This window comes from Postia placenta (genome assembly GCF_002117355.1).
Source record: "Postia placenta MAD-698-R-SB12 unplaced genomic scaffold POSPLAscaffold_6, whole genome shotgun sequence".
NCBI classification, from domain to species: domain Eukaryota; kingdom Fungi; phylum Basidiomycota; class Agaricomycetes; order Polyporales; family Adustoporiaceae; genus Rhodonia; species Rhodonia placenta.
In genome coordinates, this window is record NW_020169837.1 from 1104048 (window position 1) to 1118700 (window position 14653).

General features: G+C 53.1%; 8 protein-coding genes across 8 annotated transcripts in view; 3 read left to right on the forward strand and 5 right to left on the reverse strand.

Moving 5' to 3' along the window:
• The window catches only part of POSPLADRAFT_1169425 (hypothetical protein), a 2615-nt gene extending 1180 nt beyond the window's left edge, over positions 1-1435 (reverse strand). Inside the window, exons 1-6 of the mRNA XM_024488060.1 lie at positions 1387-1435; positions 1270-1337; positions 1142-1216; positions 483-1090; positions 216-430; positions 76-161 (exon numbers count right to left, since the gene is read on the reverse strand). Of these exons, the coding sequence (XP_024339591.1) occupies positions 76-161; positions 216-430; positions 483-1090; positions 1142-1216; positions 1270-1337; positions 1387-1396 (1062 nt within the window). The 5' untranslated portion in view covers positions 1397-1435. The remainder of the gene's footprint in view (positions 1-75; positions 162-215; positions 431-482; positions 1091-1141; positions 1217-1269; positions 1338-1386) is intronic.
• A 147-nt stretch (positions 1436-1582) lies between these two features.
• Positions 1583-2822, forward strand: POSPLADRAFT_1141162 (hypothetical protein; the record flags this gene model as incomplete). Its single annotated transcript, XM_024485263.1, has 4 exons — positions 1583-1875; positions 1973-2432; positions 2492-2659; positions 2715-2822. The coding sequence occupies 4 exons, from the start codon at positions 1583-1585 to the stop codon at positions 2820-2822; spliced, it is 1029 nt and encodes a 342-aa protein (XP_024339592.1).
• Positions 2823-2902: 80 nt separating this feature from the next.
• On the reverse strand, positions 2903-4625 carry POSPLADRAFT_1046202 (glycoside hydrolase family 5 protein; the record flags this gene model as incomplete). Its single annotated transcript, XM_024478970.1, has 6 exons — positions 2903-3352; positions 3408-3857; positions 3913-4251; positions 4319-4401; positions 4454-4473; positions 4531-4625. 6 exons carry the CDS (start codon positions 4623-4625, stop codon positions 2903-2905), a joined length of 1437 nt encoding a protein of 478 aa, XP_024339593.1.
• A 571-nt stretch (positions 4626-5196) lies between these two features.
• On the forward strand, positions 5197-6932 carry POSPLADRAFT_1169431 (glycoside hydrolase family 5 protein; the record flags this gene model as incomplete). The annotated part of the gene is made up of 6 exons (XM_024488061.1): positions 5197-5288; positions 5343-5362; positions 5414-5496; positions 5552-5648; positions 5700-6388; positions 6443-6932. The coding sequence occupies 6 exons, from the start codon at positions 5197-5199 to the stop codon at positions 6884-6886; spliced, it is 1425 nt and encodes a 474-aa protein (XP_024339594.1). The 3' UTR covers positions 6887-6932.
• Positions 6933-7041: 109 nt separating this feature from the next.
• POSPLADRAFT_1141422 (hypothetical protein) lies at positions 7042-8861 on the reverse strand (the record flags this gene model as incomplete). The annotated part of the gene is made up of 8 exons (XM_024485299.1): positions 7042-7377; positions 7435-7485; positions 7547-7636; positions 7705-7878; positions 7937-8391; positions 8448-8524; positions 8570-8779; positions 8827-8861. 8 exons carry the CDS (start codon positions 8859-8861, stop codon positions 7042-7044), a joined length of 1428 nt encoding a protein of 475 aa, XP_024339595.1.
• A 258-nt stretch (positions 8862-9119) lies between these two features.
• Positions 9120-9744, reverse strand: POSPLADRAFT_1033474 (hypothetical protein; the record flags this gene model as incomplete). The annotated part of the gene is made up of 5 exons (XM_024476937.1): positions 9120-9200; positions 9221-9282; positions 9305-9398; positions 9444-9647; positions 9709-9744. 5 exons carry the CDS (start codon positions 9742-9744, stop codon positions 9120-9122), a joined length of 477 nt encoding a protein of 158 aa, XP_024339596.1.
• A 1322-nt stretch (positions 9745-11066) lies between these two features.
• On the forward strand, positions 11067-12718 carry POSPLADRAFT_1141357 (hypothetical protein; the record flags this gene model as incomplete). The annotated part of the gene is made up of 5 exons (XM_024485292.1): positions 11067-11130; positions 11182-11504; positions 11674-12184; positions 12339-12499; positions 12563-12718. 5 exons carry the CDS (start codon positions 11067-11069, stop codon positions 12716-12718), a joined length of 1215 nt encoding a protein of 404 aa, XP_024339597.1.
• A 400-nt stretch (positions 12719-13118) lies between these two features.
• On the reverse strand, positions 13119-13798 carry POSPLADRAFT_1056168 (hypothetical protein; the record flags this gene model as incomplete). The annotated part of the gene is made up of 2 exons (XM_024480740.1): positions 13119-13499; positions 13553-13798. The coding sequence occupies 2 exons, from the start codon at positions 13796-13798 to the stop codon at positions 13119-13121; spliced, it is 627 nt and encodes a 208-aa protein (XP_024339598.1).
• Between the last annotated feature and the right edge of the window lie 855 nt (positions 13799-14653).

Genomic DNA, 14653 nt, shown 5'->3' on the forward strand with positions numbered 1-14653 from the left:
GGGGGGGGGGGGGGGGGGGGGGGGGGGGGGGGGGGGGGGTCAGTGTCGCCCTTCAGGCGTAAGAGGGATGCTTACTCGCTGCATCTCGAGGACGAGCTCATAGATAGCTCGGGCCTCAGGAGTGAACTTACCGCCATTGCCTACCGGCATGGTGCGAGTGACTAGGTCAAACCCATGAATACATAAGCGACAGGAATGTACAATTCAAGACCTACTATCCGATGCGTGGCAATCCCATTCACAACCGGCGTCGATAAGCAAGACTTGAGGATGCAGTTGTCTGGTGTCATCGTGTGCCAGGTAGTTCCCGTTCTCGTGAGCGTGAGGTGCTACAGGACCCCAGGCGAACTCTCGGTCGTTGCAACAGTAATGCAGCGTGGATGCGCGAGTCGAAGCGGCGACAATCGGTAGGTACGCCTGATGAACGGCACTGCCCGCGCATCAGTTTCGCCGTCGCACCAAGACGGTGTTCGTGAACACACCCTTCGCGCCGACAGGAGGCAACAAAGAGCGCCTCGGCCTCGGCCTCCTTCTCAATCAACCACTCACCAGGGAGTAGCGGTCGATCCACACCCGCACCCTTGCCTTGTGTAATCAAGCCTCGAACACCCTGACCAAGAACACGCATGACAACTTCATGCGCCCGCGAACTGATCGCGTTGGCTTGCCTAATCGCCGCAATTTCATCCGTATCCTTGATGAGCCGTGCTCGATGGAGCGCCGTCAGGAGATACTCATCCGTGGCGTTCGCGTTCGGCGGGAGTACAAGGGCCGTGTATTGTGCAGGCAGCGAAGGGAATAGGGGAGAGCCTGCAGGCAGGATGTGGAATGTTGCACCTGCGTAGGCCTTCATCTGCTCCTTAATCGCGTTTGTGAGCTCGGCGAGGTGCTCGACGCGAGTCACCTGGTATGCAGCCGATGCCTCTTGGACAGTAGGCGGAGGGACAGACCAAAGTAGGTCTGCGAGTTCAGCTTTCGGGATAAAGAGCTGTATGAGAGGGTTGTTCTCGAGCGACGTCCCGCTCTGGTACGTCAGGAGAAGATACGCGGAGGGAATGGAGCACCCTGAGAGGTAAAAGAAGTTCGATTCCTGGAACAAGGTCAAGAAATGGGACTTGCAAGATATGAGGATGGACTAGACCTGCCGAAACACCATCTCGCGATCCGTGTCATGTCTGAAGGGCGTAACGGCGCCGGCTAACAGGATGATATGAGGCTATTGTCGATGAGTAAATGATCAAGACCTAAGACAAGACTCAAGTGCTATACCTTAGTTTGCTGAGGGACAGGCAGTTCCTCTATGAGCTTGCCAAACGTCTTGATGGCATGCGCCTGGGCTACTGAAAGTCAGTTCCCTATTGCTACGTACCACCAGCTCTGTCCTACCGGGATACATGTTGCAATGATTGGGTACAAGAACACAATAATGCACTTGTGAGAGAGGAAGCGTTATGATTGTCCGGAACCAAGATGATTGATTTCAGTGTATCCGACCTTCAGGCGCGCTTGTCGAGTCGTGACCTACTTGCCGACGTCCACGACAAATTCAAGACTACACGGAAAATCGCCTACCTCGTTTGCAATGGCATCCGCGTCGACGTCTTTGTCAAAGGCCGAGAAATCCTATATCCATTCCTCATTGTGCTCAAGTCCGCCATTACGCGCCGACGGCCGCTCTCTGTTTGACTTCCGAACGGTCTTGCTCGAGACTGGCGTCGCGCCGTTGGCAAATGGCAGTGCAAAGCTCAATATTGGGAAGCAACCTCACGAAGGTGGTGGGGGGACTGAAGTCGTCGCGGCGACGAAGCTCGAGGTCGAGGACATTGAAAACGGCGATGGAGTCGAGGGTGGCAGAATTATCTGTTCAGTAATATGGTGCGTACGCTCTTCACTTTTAGTAAAACGATTCGGATGTTGTTCCAGAACTGGGGTCGGTTTCTGTTTACCATGTAGCTGATGGATGCAAAGACAGTTCTCCCTCCGCCTACCCACACCTCTCGTCCAACGCCCTCGATGAGCTACAGTACGATTTGACCACCATCCTTCACCAAACGCTCTCGGACTCGTCTTTACACCCACCAAATTTGGGCATTCTTCCAAACAAAAAGTCCTGGCTGCTATGTATCGATGTTGCTGTCCTCGCAGACGCGGGTAATGTGTTTGACGCGATTTTCATGGCTTCTCGCGCCGCGCTCTGGGATACGAAAGTACCACGAACGCGACCCATTGAGTATCAAGCGAGGGGTCTAGCACCGTCGGGCGCAGCGGACGTGGAGATGGACACAGAGTCTGGACAACAGGCGCAGAAGAGCAGCTTCGACACACGCGACATGATCAAGACGGCGGCAGATTTTGAACTTCCGGACTACTGGGACGAAGGAGAGGTGCTTGGTGGGCGAGAACAATGGCCTGTCTGCGTGACGCTGAATATTGTGCGTACATCCATGATAACTTTGCACCAATGTGGACTTGAGATTCATCCCGAATACAGTTGCCTCCGATGCATTATCTTGATGCGACTCCTTCGGAAGAAGCATCCACACCACTGAGGCTCCTGCTTGCATTCTCCTTTCCCCCAGATTCACCCGCTGTTCTGCAAGCTATGCGATTGCTGGGCCCAGGAGAGTTGACAGTCGCTCAACTGAAAGCTTTCACAGCGGTACGTTGGTCAGCATCCAGCTATTTCCAGGGCTAAGGGGGGTCTGTCCGCGCAGGATGGAGAAAAGTATGCCCGCGAGCTGTTCGCCGCATTAGAAGGCAAGTTACGCGAGGAAGATCTACGAAGGAATGTCAAGGCCAGAGACAGATTTGCTGCCCGATGATCCGTGCTGCCATTGTAAAGTCACAGAAAAGTACACAACAGGAAACGACATAATGCAGCTCCCTGGGCGAGAGCGGCGTCTCAGGCGGTGTTGATCTGAGGCGCGTGAGCCCTCAGCACCTTGTTGAGCCCCTCCCTCCCCATGCAGTTCTCGAACTTGAAGCTCTCTGCAATCTTCTCCAATTCGGGCTCGTCCATGCCCCGGAAGTGTTTCGCCCACTCCTTCACCATGAACTCGCTCACCAGAATGTTTCTCGCAAGTACCTCGACGCGCCGCTCAAGTGTCCAGATAGGGTACGGGTACAGTCGCTGATCGCCTTCGTTCGGTACGTCTTCCTTTATGAGGTTGACGAGCGGCTCGTAAACGTGCCGCACGAAGCGGTCGTCTGCGCCCCACGCGTCAATTGCAAGGCGGTACTTCTTGTGCAGGAAGTCTTTGAAGAGCCGCATATAGGCGGTCTCACGCGAGACGTAGACCATGCCTTGGAAGCCGATATCCTTGTACAGCCAGATTGACCAGCTGAGACGATCCTGTGCGTAGAGGGTCGTCTCAGAAGGCATCATACAGGCACCACTCCCAACTGACCTCGCGATACATCTCGAGCTGGTCGTTCAGGACCATGTACCGTCTTTCGTTAGTTTCTTCTGTCGCTTCTCCATCATATTCTTTCCGCGCATACACCGGGCCCCATTCGCCATTCCATACACAGAGGCCGCGCCGGTCCAGCCACTCGCGCTTTTTCTCATAGCTCCGGCGCATACGGCGGCGCTGCTCGTCCGTCCGTGCGTATGCCTCTGGAGACCTGGGAAATCCGTAGAGCGAATAGTCATGTATCGCATACGCAGCGTTGGGCCATCGCGCCGCTGCGTCATCGGGGAAACCGGTAAAGTCGGACGCGAAAGTGTTGCCGTCGAGGAAGAGCATGTGGTTCGGGTCGACGGACTGGATGGCCGCATATACCCGGTCGTAGAAGTCGACCAGACCCATGTGTCGCGAGTCGGCGGGCTCGTTCATTGGATTGTAGCCTGCGATCCACTAGGCGGAGTGTCAGTCATCGTTTCAGCACAGTATGTATCATTGTCTCCTCGACCTTCTCATCTTTGTAATGCTTTGCGACCTCTGTCCACAGCCAGATGAGCCTATCCTGGAAATCCTTGTGGATCCAAAAAGAGGCGATGTGCGATCCATGGTCTGAATGCCACCCGCCGTTCTGCCCGCCAGGCGCGGTATGCATATCAAGGATGGTATAGATCCCGTGCTTTGCGCATGCCGCGATGGCACGATCGAGGTGCTTGAAACCCTCCGGCTTCAGCACGCACGGATTCATGTCATCCTCGAAGTGACGGTAGTTGATCGCGATGCGGATACAGTTGAGGCCGAGCGATTTGAAGAATGCCGCGTCTGGCTCGGCGAAGAAGTGCTCAAGGAACTAAAAAGCACCGTTAACATTGATGTGAACTACGCGTACTGCTCTTCGCTGACTGGCACGGGCGTACCTTGTCGAAGAAGAAAGTAGCTTTCTTATCTCCCACGACTTCCGCGAGCGCTGCTCGAATCTGGAATTCACAGCCAGGATAGCCTACAGCAATGCGTCTGCGCGTTGTTCTCTCGTAAGTACACCTCGGACATACCGGTAATGAAGTTCTCCATCCTATTTGTATTTACTGAGCTTCCTCGATAGACACAGATCATTGCATTATAGACTCACGTCATCCAGCCACCCAAACCCGCCCCTCTGAGTATCACCTCCTTGCCATCACTGTCGACAATTCTGGCTCCATCGACTTGTAGGAAACTGACCATGATTACAGTTCCGGCACTCGAGACGGTCTCTTGATTTCTGGCATCATGTGCCGAGGAACTTATAGTTTGTCCTCACTGTGACATACAAGCAGCAGCTGAGCAGACATGTGCCGCGAGCTGTGTAACATCTTCGGAAAAAGGTGCTAGTCCCGGTGAACAAAACAGTGAATGTCAGTCACCAGGAACAGAATTGGCGCGCTAATTATGCCATCAACAAGTCCATATTTGGGCTTAACACAAGTATGCAAGAAATCTATCCGCCGATTGGCCAGACCTCCAGATCCCCACTCCATCTCCACGGTCATCTGTTTGTCTTCTTTTCTTACGCCACCTGCTTCCGACGCTCTGGCCTCTTCAACCCTGCAGACCGGGCAGAATATGGGGTAATTCAAATGGCGAAGAGTGCCTAAGCGGGATAACTTCGGAAGGGACCAGCAACACGGACCGCTAACCTCCGCCCAATGCAGGCCGGAGCGCATCTCGTGCGCCATCGTGATCCAGCCCCGTACCTGTACTTCCAGGGTTTAAAGGGCGCAGGGTCGATGGCCCTTGGTATCTCAAACCGTCCAACATGGCGTACTTGAGGGTGTCCGGAACTAAGATTGTCGACCAGAATGGTAAGGAGGTCATTCTTCGCGGAGCGGGACTCGGAGGATGGATGAAGTGAGTATTCTTAGTTCTCGACCAGATATCGCCGCCTGATGTGTATCTCACCAGCATGGAGAATTTCATCTCCGGTCAGCACACATCACATCCGTACTGAAGGTGTAAATGAATCGGTCCCACAGGATACCCCGGTATTGAGTCCCAGATTCGTGCTGCGCTAGCGGATGTGGTCGGAAAAGCGAAGTCTGAATTCTTTTTTGATAAGGTCTACTCCCTCCAGATTTCACGACGCGACAGCGACTAACCAGTCATCCCTCTAGTTCCTGGAATATTTCTTCCAGGATGCGGATGCGGCCTTTTTCAAAAGTTTAGGACTTAACTCCATTCGCATTTCTGTGAATTACAGGCATTTTGAAGGTACGCTGATCATCTCTGAAATTAGCATGTCGATCGGCTGATTGCTTCAAGATGACATGCATCCGCGCGTGCTCAAGCCCGAGGGTTTCAAGCATTTGGACCGCGTCATTGACCTCTGCGCCAAGCATGGCATCTACACAATTCTTGTTCTGCATACTGCTCCGGGAGGACAGAACGGCGACTGGCACTCAGACGCCGGGACGCACATCGCGAACTTCTGGAATCACAAAGACTTCCAGGACCGCGCAATCTGGCTCTGGGAACAATTATCAAAACACTACGCAGGCAACACTTGGGTCGCCGGCTTCAACCCCCTTAACGAACCGACGGATCCCTACCATACTCGCGTCGTTGACTGGTACGACAGAGTGTACACCGTAATTCGGCAGAACGACCCACACCATATCTTGTTCTTTGACGGGAACACGTTCGCGTCTGATTTCTCGCACTTCGGTGACGCCCACTTGCGGTGGAAGAACTCGGCGTATGCAATCCATGACTACAGTCTTTTCGGCTTCCCAAGGTCGCCCGAAGAATACACAGGCGACGAGACGCAACGTAGACGTTTGCGCAGGAGCTACGAGAAGAAGAGAGAGTGGATGGACGCGCATGGATTGTGTGTATGGAATGGCGAATGGGGCCCAGTATATGCACGTACGGAGTACGAGGGCGCAAAGACCGAAGCCATCAATCAAGAGCGCTTCAAGGTGCTTAAAGACCAACTCGACATCTATAACAAGGTATGGCCCATACTCGTATGCCAGTAAGTTGTATCAGCTCACGATCGTGCTCAGGATCGCCTGTCCTGGTCGATCTGGTTATACAAGGACATCGGCTTCCAGGGCATGGTATACGTCTCCCGCGAGACGCCGTACATGAAGTTGTTCAAGGACTTCCTTGCGCAAAAGCACCGCCTGGCACTTGACGCATGGGGCGCCGACGACTCTCAGGTTCGGCCCGTGTACCAGCCACTTATCGACCTCATCACTACAGAGGTGCCACCTGAACACCAGAACCTTTACCCATTCCCAGTATGGAAGCTGTCCGACCGCGTCGGCCGCCTGGCACGCAACATCTTGTTGTCCGAGTTCTTCGTACGCCCGTGGGCGGAGCATTTCCGGGGCAAGAGCGTCGAGGAGTTGGACGAGATTGCGCGAAGCTTTAGCTTCGAGAATTGTCTGCACCGAGACAGGCTGAACGAGATTCTCACCGATAATGCAAGTTTGGTAGCAGAGTAAAACAACGTGTACAATGCACTCCGAAATACAAACCTATTTTTGGTGGAGACGGAAGATGCGACGCTATTCAATATTGATGGCATGCACTTAGCATCGCGTCTCATTTCACAAGTGCATTCCAAGGTTATAGTTATAACATCTTACGTGACTCGACTTCAAACCTGGGCTTTCAGTCCCGCCTCCAGTAACTCCAGAGCCCTGTCTCGATCATCCATGATCGACGAGGTTCCCGCCCAAGTTATAAGATCATCAAGCTTCTTTCCAATTGCTTCGAGTTGCCTGGTGGATATGGCGCCTTGTGCACTTGCTCCTTCCGTCACATTCTCAATTCCAGGGCAGTGCAGGTCATAGTGTATACCAGTGAGTCGTGACTTTTCGACGATCTGCTGCGAGAATGGCCGACGAATTTCGTCATAGATAAGCAAAGCGTTGGCAAGCGTTTCCTTTGTGACGGAAGGGTGCCCAAGAATAGTGGCTAGGATGAAAGCATCCTATGGACGCATTCTATGGCATGAGCATCAGGAGGTGTGGTCATGTCCGGTGCATACCTCTGCGGCTTGGCCGGCTCCAGACCCTTGGTGAGGCTCCATAGCATGTGCCTTGAGCATCACAATCAATACCTTGCGTTAGCTTGACTGGTAATCAATTCATTATGCTCACGGCGTCACCGACAAGCGCCACTCGTGATCCAGCATACGTATGCAGCGACGGGAGCGTATTGATCACCCAAGCAGATACCTTGTCTAGGCACTATCCATCACGTCCCTTGGTCAGCAACAATAATCTTAGCGCGCCTCATATAATTGATGATCACGCACGTTGAACAATATCTGAACGTCGGGTTCCCAATTAGAAAATAGGGCAGCCAGCTCCTCCTTCCCCGATTCACGAACCCATGGCTCAGGATAGATAGCACCTTGCGACTTGAAGTCCGCCACAAATGCGACGATATTGATGAAGTGTTCCTGAGACACAGGATAAATGACTATATGCTGGATGCCGCAGCTGCCAGTCAACCCGATGTTGCACTGAAATTGCAAGAAGTTCTACCTTGTTCTTTCCGAAACACTGTGAGAGGGGCTTGTCAGTGCGGCCGGCGTGTAAAGAAATATAACATACCAGCAAGCTCCTCGTCAATGCCGGATGTCCTGGACAGGCTGCTTCCAGACGGTCCCTTGGGAAAAGAGCACGATAGGCAATATAGCCACTCCATTGCGGTATAGCCTCCCTGCGGAAGCAAGCAGCTTGGGCAATGTCACCTGCTAACTCGGCTTCCTTGACCAGAGAGTGGTAGAGAACAGAACGGACAGCGGATTTGATGCCATCGCATCCTACTAGGATGTCGCAGGCAGCCGTCGAGCCGTCGAGGAACTCGAGGACCATTTCTCCGGATGGCGTCTCCGTGTAAGACTTGAGTCTCTTGGAAAAATAGATATTATAGCTTTGCGGTAAATGCCGGACGAGGGCAGCCTGGAACTCTGCCCTGTGAAACGAGGTAAAACGAACTGCGATGGTGAGAATATCTCTATCACGGTCTGACCTGTTTGAGAAATTAACCTACTTCTTTGTGTATTTCCATGGAAATCTATTCCCTCGGTTTGATCTGCTTTGCGGTATTCAAGTACACGGGCTGTGGGACTTCGATGTCAACACCAGGCACATAGATTGTGTCCAACGAACTACACACTTCTAGTCTGTTCACTATCTGAGGCTATAGCCAACAGATCGTCTCGTAAGCCGAGCTCTTGATAAATCTCCCAAACACGGGGCCATACTCCGATGCCAGCTCCGACCTCTGTAAAAGCGGCGGCCGATTCGTACAGGTCGACAACGACGTTCTTGCTGTTCTTATTGAGCGAGACAGCGAAAGTCAATCCACCTATGCCTCCGCCACTATCAAGGCTGTCAACAGACGCCACTCGACAGGAACGCCCACTCACATTATAGCAACTCTGAATTTCGCGCTGCTGTTCATAGTGAGTTCGTGGTCTGTACACTGGTAGAGTAGCGCGAGAGGACGTCCTACAAGCTCCAGAGAGTGGTCTCTTATATATGACGAGCAGTCATGAGACGGGTCCTCCTAATCCCGAGTATTATCAGCACGAAGGTAACGTACATCGCGTGTAGGCCTGTTTCAAACGCCGCAGAGATAGACACGTCATCATCGAATTGGATTACATGTGATCTCACATTTAATCGAACCCACAACAAAGTCCCGTGCAGATTGCTCCACTTAGGATTGAACAATGGACAACATCTGGAATTCAGCCCTTCCGACTTGCGAAACGGCAGATAAACGGAATGAAACATATAGCTGTCATATATTGCACATACTGTCCGACTAAGGCATCCGTAGCGGTCAGAATTACGTCCACGGCCGAAAGCCACCGCTGTGCCTATCCAGGCCATCAATCGTACCGCATTGATGAATTTGTGACAGAATGCGCTCCGGTGCAAGATGAAAGTGCCATAGATCCCCAGGTAGGAACCACGTGGTACTGTCGACGTTCTTCTGACATGGCGCAAGTTGTTCCGAGATATCAACTCATATGCTTACCTTCACTTTCCCGTGGGTTCCAGCGGCCGACAATGCATTGGCGACGCTTTCATTCCCCTCGGTCCAGCTCCCACCATCAAAACGGACCGTTAGCCTAGCAACGCGGTAAGCGCATGAGTAGCTCGGGCCATCCATATACCGCTCCGCACCTTTCGCAAGTACCGTTTTATTGACTGCCGGATATGTGCCGCCTTGGTAATCTACCTGTATGACCGATGTCTATGATTGAGACATGATACGGCGCCACGAACTCGGACGTACTCACTCGGCAGAAGCGCTCTCGCTTGGAATATTCAGCCATATTCATTTGTGTATGATATTACCACGAGGACGACGCTCACCGTATCGGGGCTTTAAAGCAGTCGGTACTCTATGCCTTGATGTGACAGTGAGTCAAGGCAATGCACCGTAACGAACCCATGCTTGCAGAATTGCTTGGGTACCAGTCCGTAGTCGCTGCCACAATATGCAGCACGAGCGGCGAACCGTTGACCGACTGGTCATTCTCTTCGGCTGAGGTACTAAGTAGTAGGAGCGGTGTTCTGTGTTCCCTTTATTTCACCATGCGGCTCGAGCATAGAGCAATGCTGTCGCTGCTCGTATCATAGGGTGGGGCTTTTTTATATACGCCTTCTCGCTAGCTGTGGGATCTGGGCTGTAGGGGCGACCATATTGGCGATGCAGACCTATTCACATGCGAGAGTATTAGAATGACAATGCAGGTGTGGGTTCAAACACCGCAAGCTCACCGCGTATGGTGGTTCGTGACGTACGGCACGCTACTCGGAGGTTGATGCATTCCACTCCTCATCAACGTGATGTACCCAAAGCAACATAGATGGAGCAGTAGCTTTCCAGGAACATATATGCCCATATTGGCGAGCAGCTCGCAAATGGATCCCAGGAGACATGGCGTGACAATACGCGTTGAACGCGATCGGTCACACCCCCCATCAAATACTTTTCGCGATGAGGGCACCACCAAACCCATGCCAGGATAACAATATAAAGTCGAGAAGTGCTGTAATCGCACCGTATTAAATCCCTTTTGAGTATCAACGACTTGAGGGGATCCCTTCCAGGACATGAGACGCAAGCTCGTCTCACGGATATGTAGATTAGATGATTTCGATAAAGTTCATTTGCGGAAGCCTTCAGCAGGAACGAGTATACGAGTCCAAAACTTGGGTGTAGGTTGGTGGCGGCCATCAAGTCACAATCGTGAACGGGCGTTTGTGCGCTGATAGTACGTGTCGCGAACATATTTGCGCAGCCCATTCAGATAGACTTAGGTTTGATAGTTTGAGGAATGGATTTCTCAGCCATCTAAGTATAGCCGGTGCATCATACTTTCTGGCGCTTGCTCATTAACAATATGCTGTCATCACCATAGGGGCATGAATATGGCTTACCAGGACCTTTACATTGGAGTTGTTGCCCGTTGGTTTGATTTGCCTCGGCGACATTTTGAGAAACAACACAGCTTTTGTGTGTGCAACTTCGACAATGATTTGAATGTAAAAAAGAGCGCGCAACCGAGGCCCCGGAACCACTTCTCAGCCACATTTTGACCAGGCTTGATAGTATGGGCGTCTCGCGGGGTTAAGAGGTCCCCATTCGACCATGACGACCTCAGAACCCTATGATCTCGTGGGCGGTCCTTTCGCGGTTATTGAGTCAGACCCTGGTAACATTTATTTAGGCTAAAACATTCACGATACTCATGGAAGGCCAACAGGTGTATTCACTGCCCTCATCCAGAAACTGGGCGTGAAAGGTCTTGAGGTCATTGAATTGTACGACATCGAACCGTGGGCTGTGGACCATCTGAATCCCCATGGTCTCATATTCTGTTACATGTGTACAGAGGAAAGTGACAACTTCGAGACTGGCGACGAACTCGACGACCCAGATGCTGAGCGCGTGTGGTTCGCAAATCAATTGAGCGACGATGCATGTTCATCTCAAGCCATTTTGAACGTACTCTTGAATCGGCCCCATATATACATAAGCGACGAACTGAGCGACTTCAAAAAGATAACTGAAGACATGTCGCCTGTGGTAAGCACAACCTCTCCCCTGCCTCCTGGCACGCTCAGAAATGCTTCGTAACCTCTGTCACAGATGAGGGGGCTGGCACTATCAGGCTCGCACTTCATTCGTGCCGCACAGAACTCACTGGCAAGGTACGCCAGTCGACTCTACGATTTGCAATCGTTTATGGAACGAGTGCAGGCCGGCTGATATCCGGGGAGGTATGCATGCGGTCGCTGCCACAACCATAGAAGCCAACAAACATGACGTTGGTCGTACAAGTGACGGCAGCCCCGCAAAGAAGAAGCGGAAGACATCACGCACGACGGCAAAGTCCAAACAGAAGGCGGCTCAGAGTGTCCTTGACAGTCAGGAGGCATACCACTTCATTGGCTACGTGCCTGCGCGCGACAAGGTGTGGGAACTCGATGGGTTGCGCAGCTGTGCCTTGGAGGTTGGCACATTGCCTCCCGAGTGTCGCTCAGAAGACGGCAGAAATGGCTGGATGGACATTGTGCGGCCCGCTCTGCGGATGAAAATGCAGAAATATACCAGCGGCAGCGATCACATCCGATACAGCCTGCTCGCCATCGTGGATGATCGTTATCAGAAGGCGAGCGACGAGCTGGAGCTGCTCAAACGGGAACGCCACGCCCTCGAGCGGCGGCTCAACAACGTGCATCCAGAGGGATGGTCCCACAAGGTTCGTCGTCCTCCGTTATCAAGACGCTGCTATTCGTCCGATCCCGCCCGAGTCTACTTGTGGACTGAATTGCCCGTCCATACAGGTGGATGCTGATCTGGTGTCAAGCGCCTCCGAGAGTTTCGCCACGTCCATGCGGTCTCCGAGGGAAGGTAGAGTCTACTCCGAGGATTTTGGCTCGCGCAAGATGGACAAGGAGATTGCCATCTTGGACATGCCAGTCCGCAACCTGCCGTCGGCCTGGGAGGCGTGCGTGAAGGCAGCAATTCCGGCGAAAATCGCGGCCGAGGACGAGATAGCAAAGTCGAGAGATGCGCACGTACGTTACCTCATTACTCATGCAGACTTCGTCGACGTGGTAATAGCATGCATACCCGCGCAGACCGACCACATCAAGCGCACGTTTGACTACGAGCCCTTCATCACAGAGTTTGTGACCTGCATGCACAATGAGGGGCGCCTCGATGCAGCATTGCGTGGTAACTCTGTAGATGAGGGCACAGCACAGGTGAAACCGAAACCCAAGGGACGAAAATAGAGCGCAAGGGGGCCTGATCTCATGTTCACGCCAATCCAGCATGGTCCAGCATACGCACGAACATCGTTCATTGTACCAGGTCCGCAGTAGCAGTGCACAAACTGCCCCGGTGTTGGGACCCCGACGCCAGAATAGGACCGGACAGGTTCTCATCTCCGACGTGTGTATGTGAAGTGTCTCCTGCAAAAGCGAAGAGAAGGTTCTATACACTCTCGGTCCATGCGATACATGCAGAGACGCGGCAGATACGTTACCAGTGCTACATCAGAAAGTCTATGATACCCAAAAGGAGCGAAACATAGTTGACATAGCTGTCCGTAATGTCTAATGTCCACTTCAACTTCTAGTCCGTATTAGTCAACGATTGTCCCCTTCTTATTCGATCTCATTACATCATCCTTCACTTATTGAGTCCCAGGATTTGTATGTTCACGGGATAGCAAGTGTCGTACACATACTCGCCCCCGTTGTTGGGCGTCGGCTGCCATATGATGTTGTTCTGCTCGTACGCCCCGATCTCGTTCAGGCACAGTGCGAACCCGTCTGTGTCACCGTTCAGGGAGAGCAGCGGGTACTCTCCGCCACCCGTTGGGTCGATGTCGGCCACGGCACAGTAGATCTGCACAGGTGCAGGCGCATCGACGCTCGTAACGAAGACGATGGGGCTGCCCGAGGTGACATTCGCGTCGGTTGTGCGTGCACCGTATTGGGAGTTAGGGATCAGCGCGCCCGCAGAAAGCGAGAGGGTCGGCCAGTCGTTGTACGAATAGGTGGCCCACGTCTGGTACCCGTCATGAGTTGTATGAATCCCGCATAACAAGGGTGGCCACGTACCGAGAGCACCTCAAACTCCGCACCATCAACGGCGCCTGCTTGTCCGAGTACGAGCGGTGCACCCGTGGCGTTCGCATTCGGCAGCGTCGTGTTATACGCGGCCAGAGTGAAATTCTCTGCTGAGTCGAAGGCACCGGGACCAAGGCCTGAGCACCATGGAGACGTCGCCCGGGCATCGAGTTGTCCCGTCGGCAGGGCAAGCGCTGCGGCGGCAGCGGCGACGAGCAGGAGGAAGACAGTGAACATGGCGATCGCAACCGAGGTAGGGCACTTGTGGCGGTGGGTGGTCAAGAGGGTTGACGAAGTGTTTGTGTCCACGGGCTAGGGCTTATATACCTTCGTTGCGGAAAATGTGGCCCCGATCAAGTTGGGTCCTGGACACAAACGGCATGATGAGATCATACACGAATGTCAAAAATTGCTGTTCAGTACGTACTCCACGCCCTCAGCCTGATGACCCATCGAGTCCCGAAGCCACGTTTGACGCTAACGCTGGCTGCTAAGTCTTAAACATCTAACACTGCCATTCTTGACGGCGTTCTCTTGCGGCGTTGGCTGACCGCCTTGGCGTCACTGCACAAGAAGGCAAATGCAACGTCTTAGAATGGGAACGGCCCGCTGCGAGCAGATGGAACCGAGCTTCGGGGTGCCTCGAGGCTTCGGCGCGGCAGCAATTCGCAGATGGTGCGGTGAAAGAAACATCCATGTCTAGAGCGCCATGCAACTCCGTCAGAGAATCGGTGACTTTTCAGGTGTGGGAGGCGGTCCATCCTAGCAGCGACTGGTACTTATAAGCGGCGATGTGGATTAGGCTCGGCCTGCCGAAAGTCGGAGAGCCGGGCTGGCAAAGACAGTGCCAGAACAATGGAGACTCTAGAGAAATCCGCATGTCTGAGCGCGAGACGAGTAGGTTCTGCACCTTGAAAGTCTGGTTCTAGTACTGCCGCTCCCTTCGCGGTCATTCCAGGCCTCTGGGAGTGCAAGTCTGGGTCGAGCGAGCTGATTGTTAGTACCGCCAGAGCTCCTGCTTATCGGCAGAATCCAGCATTTCCGCCTGAATCGCCGCCGCTCTAACATTTTAGAGAGCCCGAACGCATAGCT